The 27,399-nt window shown below is 35.7% G+C and overlaps 1 protein-coding gene across 40 annotated transcripts in view; it reads left to right on the top strand.

Moving 5' to 3' along the window:
• The window catches only part of macf1a (microtubule actin crosslinking factor 1a), a 352,243-nt gene that overhangs the window by 207,982 nt on the left and 116,862 nt on the right, over window positions 1-27,399 (top strand). For all 40 annotated transcript variants that reach the window (XM_087295922.2, XM_087295931.2, XM_087295932.2 and 37 more), the window contains 13 exons: window positions 5,451-5,546; window positions 5,674-5,799; window positions 8,409-8,561; window positions 13,392-13,546; window positions 16,204-16,330; window positions 16,413-16,596; window positions 18,736-18,902; window positions 19,792-19,970; window positions 21,712-21,850; window positions 23,184-23,377; window positions 25,306-25,465; window positions 25,546-25,629; window positions 27,281-27,388. In XM_087295922.2, the coding sequence (XP_087152048.2) occupies window positions 5,451-5,546; window positions 5,674-5,799; window positions 8,409-8,561; window positions 13,392-13,546; window positions 16,204-16,330; window positions 16,413-16,596; window positions 18,736-18,902; window positions 19,792-19,970; window positions 21,712-21,850; window positions 23,184-23,377; window positions 25,306-25,465; window positions 25,546-25,629; window positions 27,281-27,388 (1,872 nt within the window). The remainder of the gene's footprint in view (window positions 1-5,450; window positions 5,547-5,673; window positions 5,800-8,408; window positions 8,562-13,391; window positions 13,547-16,203; window positions 16,331-16,412; window positions 16,597-18,735; window positions 18,903-19,791; window positions 19,971-21,711; window positions 21,851-23,183; window positions 23,378-25,305; window positions 25,466-25,545; window positions 25,630-27,280; window positions 27,389-27,399) is intronic.

Here is a 27,399-nt window from a genome sequence, read left to right as displayed (position 1 = left end):
TTAACAGTCCTTGATCTGATTCAGGGTTTGCAAACTCTCTGATGAGGGCTTCTTGGAGCAAGCGATAATCATTCTTTACCCGAGCCGGTTGTCGGTCCAGGAAGCTGCGCACCTCAGTGCTGGATGTGGCTCGAAGCAAATACAGTCTTTCTTTATGAGAGACATTGGGTCTCATTTCCAGGTGGAAATCAATGTCTTGCAAATAAGCGTGGACCTCCAACCCACCTGACACACTTGGAGTAAACTTGCCAATGTTTCTGGCCAGCTTGTCAAGGTCTTTAAGGTCCAGACTATATGACGATCTGTGACTGGCTATCACAGGCTCTCGTCGCTGTGGGGTAAGGTAAGGCTCTTCAGAAGGTGTTGGCGAAGATCTTCGGCATGGTTTCTCACCTCTTTCAATAGGTGAGAGCTCAGGGACAGGGGATCCTGTCCTGCTTGGCAGGGGCGAGGCTGGTGCACATCTTGTCTTTGGAGGTTCATAGCGCAGTGCATAGGCATGCCTGAGTTCACTGGCAGACTCCTCTTTGATGTCATCCACTTCCTGCATTAGTCTGTCGATCTCATGTCTTGCTTCGCTCAGGTGAGTTTCAAGGGCTTTGATTCTGGCCTTCTTGTCTCTTAAGTCCACCTTCGCTTCTTTCAGTAGTTGTTCAGCGTAATCTAGCTTGTTAGCGACGTCAGCGTGGTCTGCTCTGGCTTGTTCTCTTTCTTCTGTGACGGCTGTTAAAGCTTCTTGTAGTTTGTCGATCTCCTCTGTGGTACCTTCATCCACCTCACTTGGTTGTTCCAGACGTTCCTGAGCCTCTAGCTCTAGCTGCTCGGTGCGGGCTTGCAGGCGTGTCAGCTTGTGTTGGAGTTGGGAGGCGTGTCTGTCACTCAATTTGAGGGTGGCTATGAGTGTGTGACTCAAAGTACCAGTGATTTTGGCCAGCTCCTTGTGGTTGAAGCTTTGACTTGGGTCTTGCTTCATGATGCTGTCTATGTTCTCATCCAGTTGGTTTTGCGTCAGGGGCTGCAGTGTTTCGGCAGCTTTAGGGAGGAGACTGCCTGTTACAACGCTCAGCCATGTTTCCAGGTCCCTCCAGTGGCCAACAGAATCTTTGGAGTGAGCCATGTTTTGCGGCGGGGGGAGGACTTAGGATTTTAACTGACACAGACCTTGAAGAGAGGTAGAGAGGAGAAAGAAAAAAAACAAGGTAGAACAATGCAAACAGAAAAGGAGAAATGTTAATGTGCAATGTTAAGTGTGTTCTAATGTTGAGTGATGTGTGGTTCTCTGGAACTGTGGCCCTCTGGTGGGTACGCGTGTCTAACTGGTAGTCTCTGTGGAAAGAGTCAGTAGCACAGACACAGTGAGAGAACAAAGAAAAACAAAAGTGAAAAGGAGATCAAGGAGTAGGGTGAAAATCTGTAGTTTCCACTTTCCTAGAGAGAGGGTTCCTTTAGCTTTTGTTAAATATAAAAGTAAGATTTCTAAATACCAGGACTGAAGTTGCTATTAACTTTCTTCTGAAGTGACAGAAAGTAGGACAACAATAACAGTATTGGCTTCTGAATAGGATTGACTCCGTACACCAAATAAATTGTTTCTGGATGCGTGTTTAGAATTGGATCTAACGACGCCTATCTTCTTGGTGACCTGATGAGTGAGAAAGGAGGGGTGAGATCAGACAATTTTAACAATTAAAAGTGTTCAAGTGTCCCAAACATCTATTAAATGTTTCTAAAATTCTCTGCTTTTTGACTCTCACAAGCACAATCCTTAAACCAGCATTAATAGTCCAGTAAAAAGAAGATAGTTAGTTGAAAGAGATAACAAAGGAGTTAGTTTTCTCTTAGCATTAGGTGTAATTAAGGATGTCAAAACAATGGCACTGTTGAGTTGATACTCAAAAAGTGTTGGTTTTATTGTGTTATATAGTAACCACTTAGCCTGCGTATTAGAAAAATCTGAATTTTCCTTTTGAAGTTTGGCTAATTGCAGGGCTCCACTAGATGAAAAGACTAAATTCAAATTTGAATTGAACTTAACTTTAAACCTGTAAAGAAGTAATAACTTTTATAAATTATCGCTAAGCTTGATAAGAACACTTATGACTAAATTTAATTATTAATTATTGCTAAAATGATAGAGCCATGCATAAATGAACCATTAATGAAATTAAAATTTCATAACAATGAAGTTGGTTAAAGTAACATTTAATGCAGTTTATCATCAAATTAAACAATCATAATTAATATAATCAAGGAGTCTTATCCGTATAGATCAACAGTCATAGGAAATGGGTGTTCCTAGATGTTGATGAATGGAAAAAGTATTTATAATTGAATAAGTCAGAGAGCGTTAATTTATAGTAATGAAGACAAAACTATAATTCATCACTTATAAAACCAACAGCTTATGTGAGTTCAAACTGATCAAATTCAACAGGCCAAGTACAGCAGGAAAAACAAAAATAAAATAAAATGATGGTGATTAAACTCAGCAGTTAGATCGTGCACACTTTGATTAACTTTGCGTTTGTTAACTTTTCCAAGGTGAGTAAAGAGAAACAACTGAGATGCAAGAGTTATTTCAAACATCAGCCATACAATGCATTTAAGACCACTAAATGCTACGTGCTATCTATTAGCCTTCGCTGCTACTGGAAATGCATAGACTTCAATGCAAACGCGTTAGCGTTAGTTTAGCTTAGCTTCACGCTATGCTTTTTGTTTACAATTCAAGCTGGCGCTGGCGGGCTGCACATGCACGCTTGAATGTAATTCCGGCAAGTCTCTCTGTACTTCCGGACCAAGGTTGCTGCTATGGCAACGACCACAAAGTGGAATAATAGCAAATTTCACAGTATCATTTGAGATGACGGCGCATCTTACACTGTTCAAGCAAAAAGCACTAGTTAGATTTTAAATCTTAACAGTACTGAACGATCTCAACTCATGAAAGTGAGATAAATTAATCAACAGGATTTCTGAGATTAATACAAATCGTGTCAGAGATATGGGGGATCTCAGCACTCTGTGTTAAGTCTGTGTAGACTGCAAACACATCCGTGGAATCAAACCACAATTTCAATTGATCAATTTCAAAACTTCTCCTATAAACTACGCTAGTCAGCTTTCTCTGAGCTCCGCGTTTTAAATAATTTACTAAGTATTAGCAAATTACAGGGCAACAAGAATTTAGTTAGCTATGCTAAATCAGTTACCAGGAGAAAACACAGCTGAGTTTCCATCCGGGAATCGCGGCGTACGAAATCATACTGTGAAGGCCTTATATAACGTTATGAGATAAGCACAAAGGAATACGCTTTGTCTTTCTCTACATGCGCTTTAGAGCGGCTTACAGTGTGTCTCGGCGGACAACTTAAATGAAGTTTTACTTTCTTAACAACACTAAATGCAGTCAAGCAATAAAACAAATGGTACCACAATGAAATTGTGCAGTAGCAAAACTTTTGTTCCCTCTAATCTATTCTTTCCGGACAAAAATAGAAAAGATTAACAACGTGATTTCTGGGTTTTGTGCTTTAAAAGTTAGATCTGCTTGCCCGAATTATTCTCCACCACTATGTAAGAATCAGCTCTTTGGTTTAAATCATGTTTAAACTTTGGGGATTCGAATCAAAGATTCGAACATGATTCACATAGAATTATTTAAAGCTTACACTTAACTTAAGTATTTGACCAGCAAATAGAACGTTTAGTGTAAAGCAATTCTGTATTATATTATTACGTGGCCAACAATAACAATATAAAAACAGTATCTAATTATTTATTAAGCAAGGTAGCAGTATCTGAAGCTGAGGCATTAACTTATAAAGCACACAACACACCAACACGGATCTTAAAACGAAACAAAAGTTTATTGCTACTCTACAACACAAAGTACTAATCTACGTAAAACAAACAAATGCACATACATACACACACGCACAAGCAGTTTGAGGAGAGTTTTGACTGAGTGGATTTAACTTCTAGCCTTTGCTAAGTTCTTAGCATTGCAACCTGAGAGAAACCATAAAAGCAGAGAATTTCGCTATTCTTTACTACGTAAACATAATTCACACCAGTGTCAGCAATGGATAGAAACCTTGTTTGTGCTACTTGCGTTCTGATGGAATATTGGTTTCATCGACTGGTCCAAAGGGAAATCCCGGCGAAGCTGATTGGTCAGCGTAGCAACTTCAGTGACGTGATGGAATTCCCTTGTCGGTGAAGAGGGGTTTCCTTAGTCGGTTGCTAGGGATACGGATGTTGGACAAGGCGGCGTTCGAAGTCCTTCCTGGGTTCCTGTAGTTAGGATGAGTTTCAGGGTTTGGATGTGTTGACCCGATGGCTTGTTCTTGAAGCGGTTGCACAAGCAGATCGGGGGTCGAGCCGGCAGCAAGTAAAGGTCGCGGTCTGCTCCGTGATGTAACGAGGCTTCCGGCGAGGCGATGTAACGGCCACAGCACGAGAAGAGCGACGTCCGGGCAGCGACGGCGGTGACGACTGGCAAAGATGACCGGCAAAAGACGACGATGAAATTCCTTTGTTCAAAGTTTTATAGGCTTTGGTAGAGGCTGGGTCTACACAATGCTTGTCCAATCAGATAAGGTGCGGGGTGGAGTCACACCCCAATTCTGCCCTCTAGGAGGCCGGGTTGACACCTGGTGTGGGTGCTGCTTTGATAGCATAGTGGTTAAAATAAAGTCTTATAACATAAACACTTTTCATAGTATGGTTTCTTCATATAAACCAATGCATTTGAAATGTTCCTAGCTTTCAATCGGTACCAAACATGAAGTATTTCACAAACATTCTGTAGATTTCATTTGTCGCTGAGGGCTATTACTCAAGAACTATCTATAACAGTTTTGTTAAACACATGGAACATGTACACACAAAAACCTACAGAAACATAAAGCAAACATACATTACTCAAATAAACACAGTTTTACTGTATGTCCATTAAACTTTGGAAGCGTTTCTGATCGCTTCTGTGTCTGCCTGAGAATGTGTATTCCTTGCAGACGCCAAAGGACACGCAAACCAAAAGGTACTTCTCAAAAACCGGTTTGGTGGGTTTTTGATTGTAGAGCCTCTTATTGTTTTAAGGTGTAAAGTTAATTAACACGCAACTGTGATGTTGACCTGTGGATTGCCTTTTGCTGGGTGCCTGTGGATTGCTTTGAAAATGAAAACAAAGCTCAGACATGTAGGCACCAACCAATCTTTTAAGGATAACATGGTCTGTGACTTGTTCGGTTCTGGAACAATCCGTTGACTCCCCACAATCTGGTGAAATTATTTTCACATCGCAATATATATATATATCAGAAATACAAAATATTGCAATGTAAGATTTTTCCAATATCATGCAGCCAACGTAAATATCGTAGACTCCTATCACTCATTGACCTTATTCATGGTCAGTCCTGACCTGTTGACCTCTCTGCTCTCAGGCCTACAGTGCTGCCCTGCAGACGCAGTGGCAGTGGATTAAAGAGCTCTGCGTATGTGTGGAGCAGCACCTCAAGGACAACACTGCCTATTTCCAGGTACTTATTTAAACCTTTTTGAATTGTTTATTATTTTTACTTTTATTGATTATGGGTTTACTTTTATTGATTATTGATTTTCCTTTTATTTGATTATGGGTTTTAATGGCATGTTTTTGTTTTACAGTTTATGAGTGATTCAAGGGACTGTGAAAGCTATCTACGACAGCTACAAGACACCATTAAGAGACAATATACCTGCGATAAAAACAGCAGACTTGGCAGATTAGAGGACTTGCTGCAGGACTCCATGGTAAGGATTTCTCCTTATTCAAAAAATGACTATACTATCAAACTCAAGTGGTTCTATTAGTTTCTTTCTTCTTTTCACAAGGAGGATATATTTTGAAAAAAGCTGAGAATCTGTAACTGTAGTAGACATGAAATAGTTAATTTTGTGTCAGGTTATCGTGGTGGAGGGTCACAGGGTTACGTAGAGGGTTTATATTGGTCACTTGCTCATTCACACAGAGAGAAGGGGGGTGAGCGGGGATGCAATATTCTTTGTTGACCAAAATCAAATCAAATGTACACTGTCAAAATATCAAGAAGTTACGTTTTCATTTGGAAAATAAGCAATAAGCAGGGCCAGACGGAATCTGCGGATGTTTTTTGCTATTTCTGCTGAGATTTTTGGTAAAAATCTGCGGATTTCTTTTGGGAGTATCCAGCGGAGTATCATAACTTACACCTTAATGTATTAAATAAAAAGTAATAAATTACTGAATAAAAACGGAATAAATTCAGATGTACACATTTGCTCAAGTAAATAAACAGAATTAATAATGGGCTAAAAATCTGCAGAAATCTGCAGAAAATCTGCGGAATTCTGCGCGCGCAGATTCCGTGTGGGCCTAGCAATAAGGCATTGGAAGAACTTTTTGCCTTGTTTATATTTTGTCACGAAATTTGTCTCTTGTGAGTTGGTTTAGTTTCTCAGCTCTTACTCCATGTAGCCACTACATTAACCATTACCTTCCATAGTAGGAAAACATATAAATTATGGAAGTCAATTGTTACAGGTTTCCAACATTTTTCAAAACATCTTCCTTTGTATTTAACAGGAAAAAAAATGCAAGACTTCCATAGTAGGAAATACCATAGCTTGGAGCATCACTAGTGCACAGGAGGTGGTGAATGTCCTCATACAGTATACTGTATGACAGATGGCACTGTGAGAGAGGGCTTGCACAAGAGCAGGCAGAGCGATGTCCACGTCCTCTCTGGCCATACGGATGAGAGACCCAGAGCTGGGACATTAGCACAGTTTAATCACAGTTCAATAAAGGGGCATGAATGCAGCTAAAATAGACCGTATGGGATGGATCATAATAAAATAAAATCATTCATTCATTCGGCTTTTCGGCTTAGTCCCTTTATTAATCTGGGGTCACCACAGCTGAATGAACCGCCAACTTATCCAGCACATGTTTTACGCAGCGGATCCCCTTCCAACCGCAACTCATCTCTGGGATAACATCCATACACACTCATTCACACTCATACACTACGGACTATTTAGCCTATCCAATTCACCTGTACCGCATGCCTTTGGACTGTGGGGGAAACCGAAGCTTGTGAACGCGAGGAGAACATAATGACAAAATTATTAATTCATAAAGTAAAGTCTTTGTTAGCTAAAAGTATTTTCTGGAAAATAAATCATATTTGAGAGAAAGAAAGAGATGTCACATATTAGTCACATTTTATAATTTCATGCAAGGATAGTTTGAAATAAGCATGTATAATGTTGTATAATATTAATAAAACATTATAGACATGCATTTTTCTTCCTCTTAATCTACAGCAAATCATTTAGCACTTTTCAAAAAAGAAGATTAAATAATAAGAATTGTACATGTAAAAGGAATAAACCTAATATTTGAATTCCCTGTAAACAAATGAAGTGAATGTGAATGTAGAAGATGTGCTATTAAGATGCTCTTGAGTCTCTCATTTGGCTCAAATCCAAATGTGTGTGCATAATATGATAATTTGACATTCATTTTATCCTCGTTGTTCTGCAACAGACCTCTGTGGTTTCGATGAACTCTAACCCCATGCTGATATGCAGTCAAATGTTAACTTCTTATAGGTAGCGTAATTTAGTTAGCTCTTTCTGTCTGCTTCTTCTTCCTAACCAATGAATCCCACATTGCACATACCTCAAATGCATTCATTCATTTTTGTGAAACAAATGCTGAGAAAATAATAACAAACACTCACCGGCCACTTTATTAGGTACAAATTGCTCATTAACACAAATTTCCTTTCAACCAATTACACGGCAGCAACTCAATGCATTTCAGCATGTATACATGGTCAAGATGATCTGCTGTATTTCAAACCAAGCATCAGAATGTGGAAGAAAGGTGATTTAAGTGACTTTGAACATGGCATTGTTGTTGGTGCTAGACAGGCTGGTCTGAGTATTTCAGAAATTCCTGATCTACCGGTATTTTCACGCAAAACAATCTCTAGGGTTTACGGAGAATAGTCTGAAAAAGAGAAAGCTGAAAAGCAACAGTAACTCGCATAACCACTCGTTACAAAAGAGTTTCAGCGATGACACTTTTCTGAAGCTATTTTGAAACTATTTCATCTGTTTTAAAGAGAGTGAATATTTTTTATCACGAAAACACATTCTAGTTACTGCCTTTTTTTGAATGTGCATCATTCACGAAATCCAAAAATAATCAAATCCAATGATAAGGTTTTTGAACAACATGTTTTTTGATCATATGAACATACATTGAATATAGTAATTAGCACTGTTAGCAACATAATTATGTCACAGTTCACTGGTTACTCCTGTTAACTGTATGAACGTTTGATTTGACTTTGTTTTATTTTGTTTTTCAGGAGGAGAAAGAACAATTGATTGAATACCGCAGCACAGTGGCCAGTCTTGTAGGCCGGGCCAAATCTGTAGTCCAGCTCCGGCCACGCAGTGCAGACAGTAACCTGGGCACCACCACACCCATTCGTGCCATCTGTGACTATCGACAAATAGAGGTATAACACACTACAGACATCTCATTGTTAGCAGGGTGTCCACGGGGTCCTAAAATGTCTTACATTTCTAAAATGAAATTTTAGGCATTAAAAAGTCTTAAATTCACTAAAATATTGTGTTGTAGTTCTTAAATTATTTTAAAAAGGTCTTAATTTTCCTCTATCCAACAATCGAGCCAACACGCATCCAATTATCAACAGTCCATCTAAATAAAACTTATTTTTATTGCAAAGAGAATCAATCACAACATTAGTAAGACATTTTTACGGAAAATTCTCTTAATTAAATACCCTAATCAGGTAAAGAAAACTATATAATTAATTACATAATTCCTCATGACAATAACAGGGCAATATATGCCTTTATGTGATCTTCCATTTATACAAAAACTATTTACAGAAGTAAGGAAGAGTGGACATAATATTTATGAATAGGCATGAAACTTAAGGTCTTGTAACAGAAATGCATTCGGTTGAAAGAAATAACTACATTTTTATTTTTTTGTTTTTTTGTGGCAAGCAAAAAACAAATTCCATTGACCCATTGCAAAACATCCAAAGTGTTTAGCTTTAAGTCTAAAATTTCTTTCATGATGGTCTTAAAAGGGCCTTTAAAATTCTTAAATTTGACTCGATGAAACCTGCAGAAACACTTATTAGAAACATCTTGCTTTGCCTTACCTTGTCACATCACAAATCTGCACTGGTCTTTATGCTCTTAAAACTGAGCTAAGATCATATGGGTAACATAAAGGTGAAAAAACAAACATATATTTTATTATTAACAACAGTATACAAACCAGATATATTGCCCACGTCTTGCATTCAATAATATACTGACGCAACTCTGTATATAATAAGCAATTAAAACAATAATGATAGCCTATGGATAAAAGGTCGAGCAGGTGGTTAGGATGCCTGTTAAAGTGTTAATGTAGATTTAAAAAAAAAATCTTTATGTGGTCCGACCTACCTTATCTGTGAACCACCTGTTACAGTAGCTTTCGTCAGCGGCTTGTCTCAGAGCAATAGCCAGAAATCATCTGAACGTATTTAGTTCCTAAACTGCTCTGGGTCTTTGAAGGTACTGTAAATATATTGGGAAATGTTGCATTTAAATGAGTATTATCAGGAACATTTGGTCTATGTTAGTGTAAGGCTTTTGAAATGAAAATCAAAATCATTTGGTGAGTTTTTAACCAGCTTTGAGTGGCCATTTCTGTTACAACTAAATTAAGGACAATTTGCTAAATTTATTTCAGGATAAAACATGAAAACCAACTTTTCTTTTGTCTTAAGCTGATGATTTTTTATGAGTAGACTCCAATCTTATTAACGTTATTTCTTACATTATTAAATGTAATCAGTAAATGTAGATAAAATAATAAGACTAAATACTAATCAAATTAATATCAACAAAATGTTGAAGTGGATGTATTTACACAGTGTAGTCGATGCATCTCATGAATACTTATACATTGCGGTAACAATTAAATTAATGAGATAAGTGGTTTTAATATATATGGAATACATAACTCTAAGATATGTTAAATCTTAATATAAAATCACCAATAGATGGCGATAAAGTCATTGTATTTATGGATTGTTCATTCAATTGATTCATTCAGAAACGCTGAATTATTCAGTAACAAACCTCCATTACATTCAATATAGAACTGTGATATTCATTTTATAAATATAAAACTAAAACCTGTTCAGTTCATCAAGATCAGACAAACTGATAATGAAGCTGAAGATTAATTCATTCTAATGACAGATGCTGTTTTTAGGTTATTACTATATACAATGAATTGCCAATACATTTTTCAGTGCTATTAAATAAATAAATAATAAATAAAAATGTAACGACTTCAATGCTGTGCTGTTTTTGATACATAGCCTTAATCAAATACCTTTTAACTGCTGTTTTGTCAGCACTGTCATATTTTGTGCCTTTATTATGTTATTTGGAGGAAAATGTGCAAATTTATGAATTCATCCAAACACCGCTGACAGACGTGACGAACAGACCCTGCTGTATCATATCTAATCTGCCATTTTGGAGACATTTTGCTTTTTGTTCACACATCTCGCATATTCCTCTGGATTAAAATGATGAAATGAGATGCTGCCATTGATTTGAATATTCATTTTTGTTTAGAAAACTCATGAACACTCAGTCACACTCCCAGCTGTGGTCCCGTTTTTCTTTTCCTGATCATATTATCTCAGTCAGACCAGGTCTGCTAAACACCCAAAAGTAATCTCTTTTTCCCTTCCCTATCCCTGTCCCACTCCCCCATTTTCTCTGCCCTCCCCCTTTTCCTTTATCCCTCCATTTAACCCCGTCTTTCTCTCTCTGTTCCCCTCCGTCTCCCCTCCTCTTTATGTGTGTCTGCGGGGCTGGGCAAGGCCAACTCTCAGGTACTATTGCCGACCGTTCTCCTCCTCTGACCTTTGCTCTCTGGCCTGGCCCTGCACACAAGGGACCCCTGCTTTACCTCAGGCGTCCTGTACACTTTTAATGTGAAAAAGCTCAAATATAACATGTATTAGGTGTTTTTATCCCAGCCCAATACATCAGATTCTATAGTGGGAGCATGTTGCATGTTGACTTGCTGTATCATTTTTATTTTATCGCCTCAGTCAGTCACAAACAAGTGGTAATCGAGTTATTTTAAATTTTCCTCTTAGTAGCATTATGTAACAAGGATAATGTGCCCTGTGTGCAAGGGATAGGGTGAGAGTTGAGGTAGGGCACTTGAAAGTGCTCTCATATCTTCTCTTTGATTTCTAATGTGCTTAAATCACTCAGAATGCTAATTTGATGTTGCTTTAAAAGGATAGCTCACCCAAAAATGGAAATTTACTTGCTGTTTACTCATCTTTAAGTGGTTGTTGTGGTGGAGTTTATTACTTGTACTAAACTCAAAAGAAGTATTTGAACTATTGTAATGATCTAAGCGCAAAGTCTAAAGCGCATGGCGTAAAAGCATTAACTACATGTCCGAATCCACTTTTGCTATTTTAAGGATGGAAAAATACACTCTGCACCATGGCACATGGTCTAACAAGGTTGTGCTTATTCTATTAATGAGTTATGGGTAGGCCCAGACAGAATCTGTGGACATTTTTTGCTATTTCTGCCTAGAATTTTTTTTAAAAAATCCACGGATTTATGTGGAATAATTTTGGGAGTATCATAACTAAAACTTTATATATGAAATAAAAACTTTTATTTAATGTTTACAATGCAAATCCAATTAGATCCACTAATTTGGTAAACAAAGCAAGGCTCTTATATAAAATATCTACTAAAAGACAGAAAATATGACTTTACAAACTGTATTGTAAATAAATCAAATAAACACCTTTCATATTAGTCAATAATATTAGTCGAGAATAATTTAAAACTGAATAAATATAAATGTACACACATTTACACAAGTAAATAAATAGACTCAAAGATGGACTAAAAATCTGCGGATTTCAGTGCCCCCAGATTTTGTGTGGGCCTAGGTAGGGATGTATTTTGAGCATAACGTGCAGTAAACTAATCAGAGTCTAATCTTACATTCTCTTTAAGAGTCAAATGCATCACGCCATGGTGCATTTGCTTTGTACATGGCGGACTTTGTAAAAGGAAAAACTGAACGCTTTACTAGTGAGAAAACAGTTAAACAGAACATCTGCAGTTCAAGAATAAAGAATGTGCCTCCTCCATTTGGCCTCTTTACTTTCTCTTTACTTTTACTCTTTACTTTACTCCTTTACTTTCGCCAATAAGGAAACTGTGTTGTACGCTCTCTGCTAAAGACATCCATTAACCTACATATTTAATTTTGTTTAAGTGCAAAGACTTGTTTCAAAACTATTTCTAAATTCAGTTCTAATTTCCAGCTAATGAATAAATGAACAATAATACCGAAGTGTGGTCAAAAAAAACGGTTATATCCAAACACACGTCCTATTCTTATGCCCCATATGGTGATGCAAACGTCTCCAGAACCCAACAGGTGGGCAAATCTAAGCTTGTTTTAATTAAAACAAATATAAATATGCATATAGTAAATAATACTGCTAGTAATAATAATATAACTTTATACAAATGCAAATTGTCATGAATAAACTGAATGGAGGCTGTGGTTTTTATATTTATGTAGAAAAGAATAATTTTGTAACATTTTAATCCTTTAATTTTTTTCATATGTAAAGATATTAACACACCTCCTTTTTAGACCGGCACACCCAATAGTCCACAAAGTGACACAAATGGATTTGCTATTTAAACAACGTGGTGCAAAACAAACCTGGTCACAGGTTTTCTGATTTCCTTAAAATATCTTCTTTTGTGTTTAACAGAAGAACGCAGCTCAAACAGGTTTGAGATTAGTAAAGAGAGAGTACTGTAAATGATGACAATGTTCCCAATCCCAAAAATTTTTGGGTGCACTATCCCTTTAAGAGGGTTATTTAAAAAAAAGCTAGGCTTAAAAGCCAACTGTAATTTGACATTGTAATGGGCAAGATGAGTGCTTTTGAATTTATTTTATTTATTTAGCCTTTTTTTTTTTTTTGCAAGGTCAGTGCAGTAAGGCATTATTCCATAAAAATTCATATTTCACCTAGTTCAACTCACATAAAAGCCATTAGCATTAACATTTGATTCCTCATCCTTTGGTTAATACTTTGAATTCCTTTACTTTTTAATCAACATCTACCATCAGTTTTTTGCACTGTTTTCTTTTAAAGTCCACTCCTCCTTACATGCTGTTTTTCTTCCATCCCCATTTCCTTCTGTTTCCGTCTCCATCTCTCTCTCTTTCTCAGATCACCATCAGCAAAGGCGAGGAGTGTGTCCTGGAGGATAACTCTCAGAGGACCAAGTGGAAGGTCATCAGTCCTACTGGAAATGAGGCCATGGTGCCATCTGTGTGTTTCACCGTTCCTCCCCCTAATCAGGAAGCCATCGACACTGCCAGCAGGTACAGCTCGCAGATCCTTAACACCAGAACCAACACAGAGGGGAAATTACACTTACTTTGCTCTTTTTCAAATATGGCTGCACAATGTATCATTTCAGCATCGATATTGTAATGTGTGTATCTGCAATAGTCACATCGCAAAATATGCAAGTCTGAAGTATAGTTGATTAGGATCTACAGAACACATGTGGTTTGTAGAGTCACTGCCATGTTTAACCATAATAAGGTTTATCATTTGCATGTGTTGGTAAGGCCTGTGACTGAGCATTTCAAGAGAGTTTAAAACATTTGGGCACAAAAAATTATGATGCTTGGAGGTGTAACAAAGATTTTTTTTTATGTATACAGATTTGACATGATTTATGCAAATGATTTTTGCAAAAATTATATGATTTTTTTTCTTAATTAGAATCTTTGTCTTGTTTCTTCTCCAAATATCTACATTTTAAAGCGAAAACAAGATTATTTTATTTCCCACATTGGCAAGAAATGTTGCTTGTTATAAGGAAATACTATTAATTATGACGGTTTTTGATTATTTTTTTACTTGACCTAAGAAGTTTTAGATATTCTGACTACAAACAAGACAAAGCAAATGAAGAAAAGCATTTTTTGCATTGTTATTATTCAATATTTGTACCTGAATATTGTTAGACTCCCCAGAAAACTGCCAAATAGAGCTGTTCAAACCTTCTCCTGAATCTGTAGCAGATTTTTCTAACATTGTGCAGCTCTGTTTTTTAAATGTACGTAACAAATTTGGGCCCCCCAGTGAGTGATGTTTATAAAATATTGCAGTTTATTGTCCCTTGTTGTTAAAAATGGTTTCGATAAAATCATTAAAAAGGCTCATTTTAATTTCATACTGTCATTTTCACACTGCTTATGTTTTAGCATTCTGTTACACTCTGAGATCACAGTGATCTATTTTAGTCACAAAGGATAAAATGAGACTGTTATTAGAGACTCCAAATGCCAGTGATGGTGAGAATGATGGTGGATTTATTTCAGGGGTTAAAGATAAGCTAAAAACAATGATTTCACGGCTCTAGAGATTAAGACGCGTTCATAATACTGTAAAAATGTTGTAACGGTTATGTAAGATATGTAAAATGGTCATCTTTATAAGTAAATTACAGCAGCTGGTAGTTTTAGTTGTGGATCTTTTTGGAAGTCTTCTGTAACGTGACATTTTAGAGCAAAACAATATATGGCATGGAAACAATTAGCATGTTATAAATGTATTTTCTAGATTGTGAAATGCATTATGAAACCTTTATTTGGTATATTAAGGCCAAAAGGTAATTTATTCTCGATTTTACAATTACAAAATACTGTATAATAAGCATGTCATTTTGTGAAAACAAATCTATTTTTTATCCTATCGGTGAGTATCTGTAAATAATGAACATCCCACAATGTATTTTCTAGACGTGAGGTACATTATGAAACATACTTTTGGCATATTAAGGTAAAAAAAGTATATTCTCAATTTTACAGTTACAAAATATACTTAGCATATAAGTTTGTGATAACTAATATATATTTTTTATCATACAGGTGAGTATAGACTTTTTTTTGGAGATTGTGCTAGGTGAATTAAAAAAAACATTTCATAACATGTATTTGGTATATTAAGGTAAAAAAGTAATATAATCTCGATTTTATAGATACAAAAAAAAAAAAAAAAATGACAATCCATAATGTATTTTCTAGACGTGAAGTACATTATAAATCATATATTTGGTATATTAAGGTAAAAAAAACAGTATATTCTCAATTTTACAGTTTCAAAATATACTTAGCATATAAGTTTGTGATAACTAATATATATTTATCAAAGAGGTGAGTATCTTTTTTTTTTTTATTGTTTATGCCAGGAGAATTTAAAAAATGACATTCCAGAATGTATTTTCTAGACTTGAAATGCATTATGAAACACGTACTTGGAATATTAAGGGACAAATGTAATAGATTCTCAATTTTACAGTTACAAAATATAAGTAGCATATAATTTTGTGATAGCAAATATATTTTTACCATACAGGTGAGTATCAAATTATTATTATTTTGAAAGTTTATGCTAGGTGAATAAAAAAATGACATTGCAGAATGTATTTTCAAGAAGTAAAGATGTGACGTACATTATAAAACATATATTTGGTATATTAAGGGAAAGAAACCAATATATTCTCAATTTTACAGTTACAAAATATAATTAGCATATAATTTTTGGTGGTTGATCAGATGTGCTCCAACATTAGATGCTTTAAAATCAAGACTTAAAAAGCATCTGTTTAGCTGTGCCTATACTCAGTGAATACTGTGCTACGTCTAACAGATACAGTACTGTTATTTCTTTCTATTTTCACTCTTTTACAACCTGTTTTAACACATTTTAATCTGCTTTTATTTGTTTTAATAATTTTTTATTCTTTTTTGTTTTTATTTCTTGCTGTACTCTTTTATTCTTGGTTATGTAAAGCACTTTGAATTACCATTGTGTATGAAAATGTGCTATATAAATAAACTTGCCTTGTCTTGCTACTGTAGATGAATAAAATGAACGCTCTCTAAACATCCTTGCAATGTTAGGAGCTGATCAAACCCCCCCTTTTTGAGAAAAGATAATCACATATATTTTTCTGTGTGCTTAGAATGGAGCAGATGTACCAGAACGTGATGTCTCTGTGGCACCAGCTGCATTTGAACATGAAGAGCGTTGTGTCCTGGCACTATCTGCAGAAGGACATAAGAAACATCTCCTCCTGGAGCCTGGACACAGTCAGTGTCACACAATGCAATCATTTCCCATACAGTACGCTGGACACTGAATGTTTTTTATAATTACGTCTATGTCTTTTAGATGCGATTGCAGCCCCCAGCGGACAGACAGCAGGCTTTAGACAACCTGGATGCTCACTTGACTGACTTTCTTTCGGACAGTCATGAGAGCTCACTTTTTACGCCAACAGAGCGACGTGAGCTGGAGAGAGAAGCTGAGAACTGCCGTGAACATTGCCAAACACTGCTGGTGTCTCTGGAGACAGGTATGAAGGTTACTGTGTGCTTTAATTAAATATTATGAAACGGTAAGGTGTCATCCATATGCAGGGCCGGATTAAGAACATATTGGGCCCTGGGACCATAGCAGACTGTTATTTTATTGCCTCACAAAAGTAGCTTTTTTTTGTGCAATTATTATTATAATTATTAATAATATTCCTAATTTACTATTTAATATTATTATATAATGTAATTTTCCACTTAATTTATATTTGATTATGTTGTAATTATATTCTATTTGACTAAAGTAGGCATACAAGCATACAAAATTAGTTTTAACTTTTAAAAACGTTAAAAGGCTGCCAAAATTAGGGGAAAAAACAAATAACACATTTGCAAAACTTCCTAAATGAGGGCTTTACAATAAATGTTTAAATAGGCTTATCTTAAAAAAATTTCCTTTAAACTTTTGCTGAGCAGAAATCCCTAAAATATCTTTAAAATCCATGCTTCTAATGTCCCCATTTGGTCTCGAGTCAGTCAATTACTGAAGGTTAGCATGTTTTGTTTTTTTCTCAGATATACTGTCTGATGAAAGCCAGCGCCAATATTTCATTGCTCCGCATTATTACTGTCGTTTTTATAAAAGGGGAAAGTCACTTAAAAGTTTTCTTACTAACTGCTTCAGTTAGACTTAAACCATGTATTTTCTTGAGGTATTTGATTTGGTCGTACACTGTCTCTGTTATGAGAAGGCAGGATTGCACGGATGTGCCATGATGGCCGACACAGCGCTTCAGTTTGGAGTCCATTCTGCATGATTCCCCTAACACTGCACGTTAATAACAGATACTATTTGAATTTTGTTTTTTTTTTATGATGCACTTGGTTAGCCTACATGTGACTGAGAAAAACAGGACATCTATTCACCCTTACTGGGGACTAAATAGGGCTCTTTAAAACTCTTATTGAGCTACAGCCACTCTAAGCCATAGTTTAGCAGCGTCACTGTTTTTGAACAGCAGCGATCCAAAAGGAATACTTCACTTTATTGAAAGCTTAATGCAAAGAGGCGTTTTCAGTGTGATGATGCAAATGAATTCATCAGCCAATCAAAGGCCTCCTCCTCTCACAGGCTCCTGGGTTTCAGCCCTGCCTAGTCCTTATGTTAATCCAGCCCTGCCAATATGGTTAAACAATTTTTTTTACATATTTTAAAACATACAAAAAAAGATGTTTTTATATGTTTTTGAAAATATTTTAGACTAAATATTTAAATGCACTCAGAATATATATTTGCTTAATTATTTTAAATAAAATACATTAATGTAGCATTTGAGGAAAATCTTTGCTTGATGTCTAAAACTTCTAAAACAAAGAAAATTCTTGACAAAAAAAACTCTTTTCAAGTGCCACTGTAACAAAAATTACAGCTGTTTTTGTAAACATAAATATATAAAAATATTAAGTATACATATTTTTATAATTATATTTTTAAACATAGATATATTTCTATTACTCTTAAGTATTTTACAGTTTAATTCCTCTAAATATAAATATATAATTTAATATTATTTTAATAATAATAATAAATACTTTAGATCTCCATCCACATTCTGTTATAAGGATTGAAATGACCCTTCATACAATGTGAAATATATATGAAATATATATTAAATGAAGGTCAGGGCAGCACGGTGGCTCAATGGTTAGCACTGTTGCCACACAGCAAGAAGGTTGCTGGTTTGAGTCCATGCTGGGTCAGTTGGCATTTCTGTGTGGAGTTTGCATGTTATTCGCCGTGTTGGCGTGGGTTTCCTCCAGGTGCTCCAGTTTCCCCCACAGTCCAAAGAGATGCGCTATTGGTGAATTGAATGAACTAAATTGGCACTAGTGTATGAGCATGTGTGAATGAGTGCATATTGGTGTTTCCCAGTACTGGGTTACAGCTGGAAGGGCATCCACTGCGTAAAACATATGCTGGAATAGTTGGTGGTTCATTTTGCTGTGGCGACCCCTGGTAAATAAGGGACTAAGCCGAAGGAAAATGAATGAATGAATAATGGTAGAAATGCAATTTATTTTCGATTTGTTTCTCATCTACAGAATATATTTAGCATATTTTAGCAAGAACATATATAATTCTACCATGTGGTTGAGCATCTCTTTTTGTTGTGTTTCAGTGGAGAAGGATGAGTTGGCGTCTCGTGCTTACCTGTCAGAGCTTCAGAGCATCAAGTCTCACCTGGAGGATGCGGAGAGCAGACTGATGCGTGGCATACAGACTCCACATCCCAGCACATTATCAGGAGATGCTGCAGACAGCGCTGTTCATATAGCAGAGCAAGAGGTGAGGCGTCATCAGCACAACTACTCCCTCTGCTGGTCAATCACCTCAGTAATCTGTATATGTGAATTAAGCAGTACATTCAGTGACTGCATCAACTGTAAATTCTGCACTATTGCTTTTCACTTTAAGATTTGCTGTACTTGACAGGGCATACTCTTGGAATAATAAGGTGTTATCTGACATTTTTTGGTCAAAATTGTGACTTTTCACATTCTTAAACTGTGACCATTTATTTAAGTTGTTATGTGCTCATTAGATTTATGTGCATTTTATGACTTGACTCTTGATGACTAGTTTCTGCAATATAGCGATAAATATCAAATACAACCTTATAGTTACAAACTGGGGATTGATCAAATAGTTTAAACACCCCATGCTGTTATTTTAATATTTATTGATTGATTTAAGAGATGTTTTTGGTTTGGTCATATTCGTCTATTATTTTAATATTTCTATTTAGCTTTGTTTTATTTTAGTTTTAATTTTAATGCATTTATTTAGTCATTTTCATTATTTTTTTTTTATAAAATAATTTAGTTAGTTGTTCTATCTAATATGTATTTTATTATATTTCAGACTTTATTTACAAATAATTTTAATCATTTTACAAAATACAAATAAACCTTTAAATAAGTTTTATACACATTGTTGCAAGCACATTATTGGGTAATATTCACAAAATATTTGAATATGCCTCTTTAAAATGTATTTGTTTTTTAATTTTTGTTTTATTTAACATTTAACTTTAATTTAAGTTATGCAGCATTTGTGAGTACACCAGCATATAAGTTGGCTCAAAATCAGCAGTCATAGACGAAATTGCTATTTTAATTTAATGTCTTAATATATAAATAAAATATAACCTCAAGAAACTTTTGTGGTGTTACAGAAGCTCCAGCAGGATCTGAAAGGTCTTCAGTCAGATTTGGGTGAAGTGTCTCGTCGCTGCGTGAGCTTCTTTGAGGAGAAACCTACATCTTCCAGTGTGCCTGTCCTGCGGTCAGAGCTCAACCTGGCTGTAGAGCACGTAGAGAAACTCAACTCCCTCTCTTCTGTATATCTGCAAAAGTTAGTGCATTTGCAGTTCATATATGCATGCATTCTCTGCTAAATATCCATCAAGGCGTGTTTAGCCTTCAAGTCTTAGTTCTAAACTTTTATGAATTTCTTTTTTCTGTTAAAAACAAAGCAAGATATTCTGAAGAATATAAAAAAAATCAACTGTTGACATCAAGGGCTCTCTATTAACAATCTAAGTGCACAGTATAAATTATCTAAAGCACTTTTGCTAATATAAGGATAAGAAAAACAGTTGTCGCACCCAGCACAGTTTCTAACTTTGAGAGCAAGTTTGTCACGGCATAGTGTATTTGCTATTTACATGGCAGACTTTGAAAACAGAAAAACTGAACAATTCAATACCGAGGAAATGAGTGTAAAGAGAAACCGTTCTGACCATCTACGGTTGGAGTCTGTAGTGTCTGCCTCTCCATTCGGCTGTAGATTCAGGAAATGGTGGTTGTTCTGGACACACTCCACTCAAGACATCCAATATTCCATAGGTTGTTTAATCTCATTTATTAAGTCCAAAGATTTGTTTGAAAAAATTTCTAAATTCTGTTCTGGCATGGTAAAAAAAACACCTTGTCCAACATCCAAAAACACATCCTATTTTCTATTCTTATGCCCCTATATGTATATGTCTTTAAAAGGTGGACAAATCTAAACCAAACAATATAAACACAAATATAAATATGCATATAACAAACAGTAATACTACTGATAATGATAACAATAAACATTGTTTAATTTAATGAATAATCTGGCTTCAACAGAGCCCGATTCCACCAAAATCCCCTGAGATAAAGCATGAGAAAGCATGGCAGGAGCTATCAATTTTTATATTTCAATCCTTTATTTTTCATATATAAAGATATTTGTGGGTAACACGGTGGCTCATTGGTTAGCACTATCGCCTCACAGCAAGAAGGTCGCTGGTTCGAGTCCTGGCTGAGCCAGTTGGCATTTCTGTGTGGAGTTTGCATTCTCCAGGTGCTCTAGTTTACCCCAAAGTCCAAAGACATGCGGTACAGATGAATAAACTACTCTAGCCATAGTGTATGAGTGTGTGTGGATGTTAGAGTTTATGGGTGTTTCCCAGTACTGGGTTGCAGCTGGAAGAGGATCTGCTGCGTAAAACATATGCTGGAATAGTTGGTGGTTCATACCACTGTGGCGACCCCTGATAAATAAGGGACTAAGCTGAAGGAAGATATCTGTGTGCATTTGTGCATCCCTGTGTGTGTAATAAGCAATGCATATGCATATTTTTGACTCGCATTGGCATATCACACTAACATGCTCTTTAAATAACAAAATAAAAACTGCGACATTGACTTTAGAGCAACTTTTATTTGGTCAATGGCGTGATCAATTTCTGTCGCCTCAAAATAGCAGCACACCACCAATGCACCTTAACACACATGTTTTTTGCACAAATAGGTGCAAATGCATTCGCTATTTTAACAACGTGGGGCAGGATGTGAAAGTGGTACCTGTACCAGGCTGAAACAAACAAAAAGACTATGCATTGCACTGGGTGCATGATAGGGCCCTTATAGTAGGAACAAGAAATACTATAGAAGTCAGTGGCTGGTCTAATGTTCTTCAGTAAATATTTGTTCAAGGGAAGAAAGAAACTCAAACATGTTTGGAAGAAGTGGATGAGTAAACGATGACAGATTTTGAATTTCTGGGAGAACTGTCCCTTTAAGGTCAACCATGATTTGAGTGTTTGTTTCTCTGCCAGACTGAAGACAGTAGATGTGTTGATGAAAAGCCTGCAGGCGGCAGAAAGTCAGGTCAGAAAGTATGAGAGTCGACTGAGTGAAGAGGACATTGTGCCTGCAGATACTGCAGCAATCCAAGCCTTAGGAGAGCAGTTGAAGGTGAGAAAAACAGACACACATCACTAGCAGTTGACTGATATCACAACCAAACCAAGCTGCCTTCCCACAATCGCCACCATTCATAAACAGTTGTGGCATTTTGGGCCTTGTTTACATAGAGCTTTGAAATTTGTTACAAAAGTAGGTGTTCCCCTCTACATATAGACAACAATAAACTTGGCGGTAATCAACGAGTTAATTTTTATTTTAATAAATAGATATGACCAGGAAATGTAAACAAATTATTGAACAGGTCGAACTAGCCTTTCTCATTTGTATGAAAAATCGGGAGAGACACGTGATTTATATAAAAATTTCTTGAGTGTAAAACATTGTAACAGAATCCCCATTTTTAAATATTAGATGCATTTCTATTCAGAAATTATAGTAATGAAAAGCTCCCTGAATTTAAACCAACTAAAATCGATGGGAGATTTCAAGCTTGCTATAGGTTTGGCATCAATACTTTTAGTTTATTTTCCTCAAATGGGGAAATAGATCTTCGAGAAAATCTCAGATATGTATGGTCTGGACAAATGTGATTTCTTTAGGTACCTGCAAACCAGGACCTACTTTAATAGCGAGATTAGATGCTTGGAGAACCATCCCCCCCAATTTAACTGACTTAAATATTGACAACTACAAGAACAAAGACAATAAGAGACTTGTTTCAAAATTGTATTCTGCCATCCAATTCACCAAGAAAGACTCAACAAATGACAACAAAATATGAATGGTTGGATATCATATCTAACGTTCAAAATATGGAGAGGATAACTTTTTCTTTAAAACTACAAATGGACAAATACCTGCAATATTAGGAGAAATTGATTGTACTTATGCCTTTACACAGTGTAATCTGATTTCTATATGTATTTGTTAATGTGACCTGTAAGGAAATATGTGACCAGCCAACTGTTCAAGTTCCCGTATTTTATTTTATTTTATATTATTTTTATTTTATTTTTATTTATTTTATTATTATTTTTAAATCTATTATTTGTATTTTTTACCTTGTTTTTTTTCTTAAAAAAGAGAAATAAAAATAAAGTATATAAAAAAGAAAAGCTCTCTGAATTAAAAGAAAGTTTTGTCATACATTATATTGGAAGACTGTATATACATTTATGATTTTAATCATCAAAGTATATTTTAAAAAGTTTTTAAATTATTTTATTTGAATTTTTAGTCAAGTTTCTCAAATCATATATGTTCTGTACATTTCTACATGTGTAAGTTTAGGCTTTTGTTTGTGTGAGGTATTGAAAAGGTGACCCTACATTGTTTAATTCAATAATATTTTATTATATTTTACACTCTGTATGTCACCCAGCAATGGCACTCGGAGCTGCAGGAGCAGGATCACATATTTCAGAGTTTGAGTTTAGAGGTCCAGCAGGCTAGAGAGGTGGGCAACCAGCTCAGCCAGCTTCACCCGGACCGCAGCCCTGAACTGGACCGCTATCAGGAGAAAGCACACCAGCTTACAGACAGGTGGAGTGGAGTCCGCAGGCAGATGGAGACACGGTGAGTCCTTCACAAGACTATTATCATGTGGGTTGTTGACATGGTTTTGCTTTTTCACTGTCACACATGACATTATTTGATTATAATTCCTATTGTCATCATTTAAATTGCAGTGAATGGTTAAACATTTCAGCGTTTTCCATGGACCTTTTTTAATAAAAACTGCTTTTTTAGCAAATGGCAATCATTTTTTGTCATCTATATATTTTAAAAAACATATCGTGACACCTCTTGTCAAATAACACCATGTCCTCTGGTGTGACAATAGATGCTAATTTTCAGTGTTGGGGAAAGTTATTTTTGAAAGTAATGCATTACAATATTGAGTTACTCCCACAAAAAAGTAACTAATTAAGTTACGTAGTTCCTTTTTTATTGCAAGTAAAGCGTTACATTACTTTTGAGTTTCTTTTGTGTTACTTTTTATTACTTGTTTGAGGCTTGATCTCTTAAAGAACTTGCTTTTTTTTCTTTTTCTTTTTAAATAGAGGAGCTCTGCAAATACCAACACACTGTATAACCTACACCTACCCCTACCATTTACCAAAACAATAAAACACAAAAAGTATTTTAGGATAATGCTATCTGAGAACTTCTTAACCTCCGAGCTATAGATGCCGTATATACAGATTGAAAGTTTAAAGCAATGTGTTTGCAATTTTTGAGAAGCTCATTAATTAAACTAAAAACTCGCATTACATTTTCAAAAAAGTAACTCGAATATTATTACCTTTTTTTTTTTTAAGTAATGCGTTACTTTACTCGTCACTTAGAAAATTATATTATTATGTAACTGTTGTTAACCCCAACACTGCTAATTTTAGATCTGCAATTTCATGGAAAGTTTTAATTAGTTGAAGGACACCTAGAGAGTGCCTGGTAATTTATTTATTTATTTTTTTACATATGGAACTTTTTTTAATTTATAAAATTAATTTTTTTCCCCCTTATTAATCCGGAGTCACCACAGCGGAATGAACCGCCAACTTATCCAGCACGTTTTTACGCAGCGGATGCCCTTCCAGCCACAACCCATCTCTGGGAAACCTAGGGAAACCTTTATAATTTTATATAAAATAAATAGCACTATAAGAAGTTGATTTTTAACTAGATAGCACAATATATGGATGTTTTTTCTTAAATTTGGTTTTGTCACACCATAAGACATTTTTACAGATTTCAAACTACATAAATGTTTTATTCTTCAAAGGTGGTGTTTTACCCCCAAAAAAGCATTTTTACAGCCTACATTAAAAAAAAGGCTTGCTGCTTGTTCAAACAATTCATTTAAAATGACAACTAAGGACAACTTAATTGTTTTTACAAATTTGAGTGGATTGAAAATAAAACAATCAAGTAACTTTAATTGGTTTGTGTGGAGACAGCATGAAGGAATTGTTTGGAACTCATTTTGTACAGTGTATTTGTCAGAACATTACACTTGTGCTGGTTTCCTCACACTGGCTACCAATCCAGTTAAGAATTCAGTACAAAGTACTGTTGTGTGTTTTTAAATCCCTTCATGGCCTGGCCCCGGAGTATATTTCTGAGCTAATTAATATACATCAACCTGTGAGATCGCTTCGCTCTAAGGATTGATTCTATTTGACAGTTCCGTGATCACGCTTGAAATGTTGAGGTGATAGAGCTTTTTCAGTAGCAGCTCTTCCACTCTCCTTAAGAACTCCAACTTCTGAGTCTTTTCAGAAGTCGCTGAAAACACACTTTAGCTTTTAATCATGTGTTGTGAGTTGATGTACTTTGTTCCTTGTATGTTTGCATGTATCATGTGTTTTTATATACAGCACTTTGGTTCCCATTGTGGTTGGTTGAAAGTGCTCTAAAAATAAATTGAGTTGAGTTGAGTTTGTCAACTACCCATATTCAGTAATGCATTAGATTGTAACCCAAAACCTGATATCCTACAGTCAAGCGGATCTGGAGATGCTGGGATCTGTTCTGCAGCAGTATAGAGAAGGCCACACTTCTCTCATACGCTGGATAGAGGAGACCACCGAAAAACAGGAGAACACACAACCCGAACAAACTGACAGCAGAGCTTTGTCAGAACAGCTCGCACAGCAAACTGTGAGAGAGAGTGCTGATATTTATGAATATTTCCAAGTGTTGTAAAACAAATGTGCTTGATTCAGTGTCTTCTCCTGCAGGCATTGGTAGTTGAGATCGAACAGAACCAGGTCAAACTGGATGAGTGCCAGACCTGCTCTAAACAGTACAGCGCTGCCGTTAAGGTACAGTAAGCAATATCTTAAACTAACCAGTGTTGACTTCTAATTAAAGTCAAAAGTATATCTCTTTTATGCGCATGTAAGAATAAAAGTAAAATATCTAGAGTTTACATTGTGATAGTCAACAGATATGTTTTAGGGAGGAGTATTTTATCTATTTATTTATTTATTTTTTTTAAGTTGGTGTCTGCAGTGTGATAAAACGTCTTCAATTTTGAAAACTAAAGATAAAAGTACATTGAAATATTGTGTTTTAGGCCTTAAATAATTTTAAACAGGTCTTCATTTTAGAATTAGGCCGACACTAATTCACCCACCAACAACCCATCTCAATAAAACTTTTATCTAACGTTAAATTTGTTAACATGTTGTTTTTTTAAGTGTGTGTGTATACAACTAGAGTGTGCATGACAATTAAATATTTTCCACTGGTCCAACTGGAAAAATGTCTTAGTGATAAGCCCTGTATAAGTCTGAAATTTCATTCCTAATGAGCTTGAAAAGTCATAAAAATTCATAAATTTGACTTGGTGAAAACTGCAGAAAACCTGTGAAAAGAAAAGATTTGTAAATGATTCCTCCTAGCATGGTTCAATTGTCAGAACATTACACAGATTATATTTATTAACTTAAGAAAGGGCTCACTGCAAAAATGCAGTTTCGTATACAAAATATGTACTCACCAGACACTTTATTAGGTACATCTTACTAGTACACTTTTGCCTTGAGAACTGCCTTAATTGTTCGTGACATAGATTCAACAAGGTACTGGAAATATTCCTCAAGATTTTAGTCCATATTGACTTGATAGCTTCACACAGTTGCTGCAGATTTGTCGACTGCACATCCATGATGCGAATCTCCCATTCCACCACATCCCAAAGGTGCTCTATTGGATTGAAATCTGGTGACTGTGCAGGCCATTTGAGTACAGTGAACTCATTGTCATGTTCAAGAAACCAGTCCCAGTAGATCAATCTAAAAATACTCTTACCAGCTTGTCTGGCACCAACAACCATGCCACGTTCAGTCTCTTAAATCACCTTTCTTCTGCATTCTGATGCTCAGTTTGAACTGCAGCAGACTGTCTTGACCATGCCTAAATGCATTGAGTTGCTGCAATGTGATTGGCTGATTACAAATATGCGTTAACCAGCAGTTGGACCTAATAAAGTGGCCAGTGAGTGTAAATCTAATATGCACCTATTACAAAATGTGCTTCATTATTATTATATGCAAACACAGCCTCTCAACACAAAGATCCATCCTTGTCTAATTATGTTTTTCTTCTGTTTTGTGGTTATCTTTTATTTCTCTCATACGTACACATCTCTTTTTCCCTATCTACAGTATTTTTCTTGTTCGGTCTTTTTTTTCTTACTGTGAAACTATAGCCGGGTTCAATGTTGCCCCCTTGTGGATAAACAAGAAAACCTCAAAGCATGTGTGCAACCTTGTACATGGTATAATACGCATGTGCAGTGCACATTTAATGGGCTGATTGTATAATATACTTGCAAAATCCTCTACAGTATGTGTGAAAGTATACTTTGGGATTTTTATTTCCAATCATTTCGAAGAAATGCAAACAACCGCTTACTTCACAAAATGTATATGCTAAAATATTTACCGTGTCTTCCTGTTTATGCATTAGGACTATGAACTTCAACTTATGACGTTCAGAGCATTTGTTGAATCAACCCAAAAGTCCCCTGTGAAAAGGAGGAGGATGCACTCTTCCTCAGATGTCATCACACAGGAGGTACATGCAGG

This window comes from Danio rerio, chromosome 19 (genome assembly GCF_052040795.2).
Source record: "Danio rerio strain M-AB ecotype USA chromosome 19, GRCz13ab, whole genome shotgun sequence".
In the NCBI taxonomy this organism is placed as follows: Eukaryota; Metazoa; Chordata; class Actinopteri; order Cypriniformes; family Danionidae; genus Danio; species Danio rerio.
Note: the sequence above shows the minus strand (reverse complement) of the source record. Positions and strands in the feature narration are given on the sequence as shown.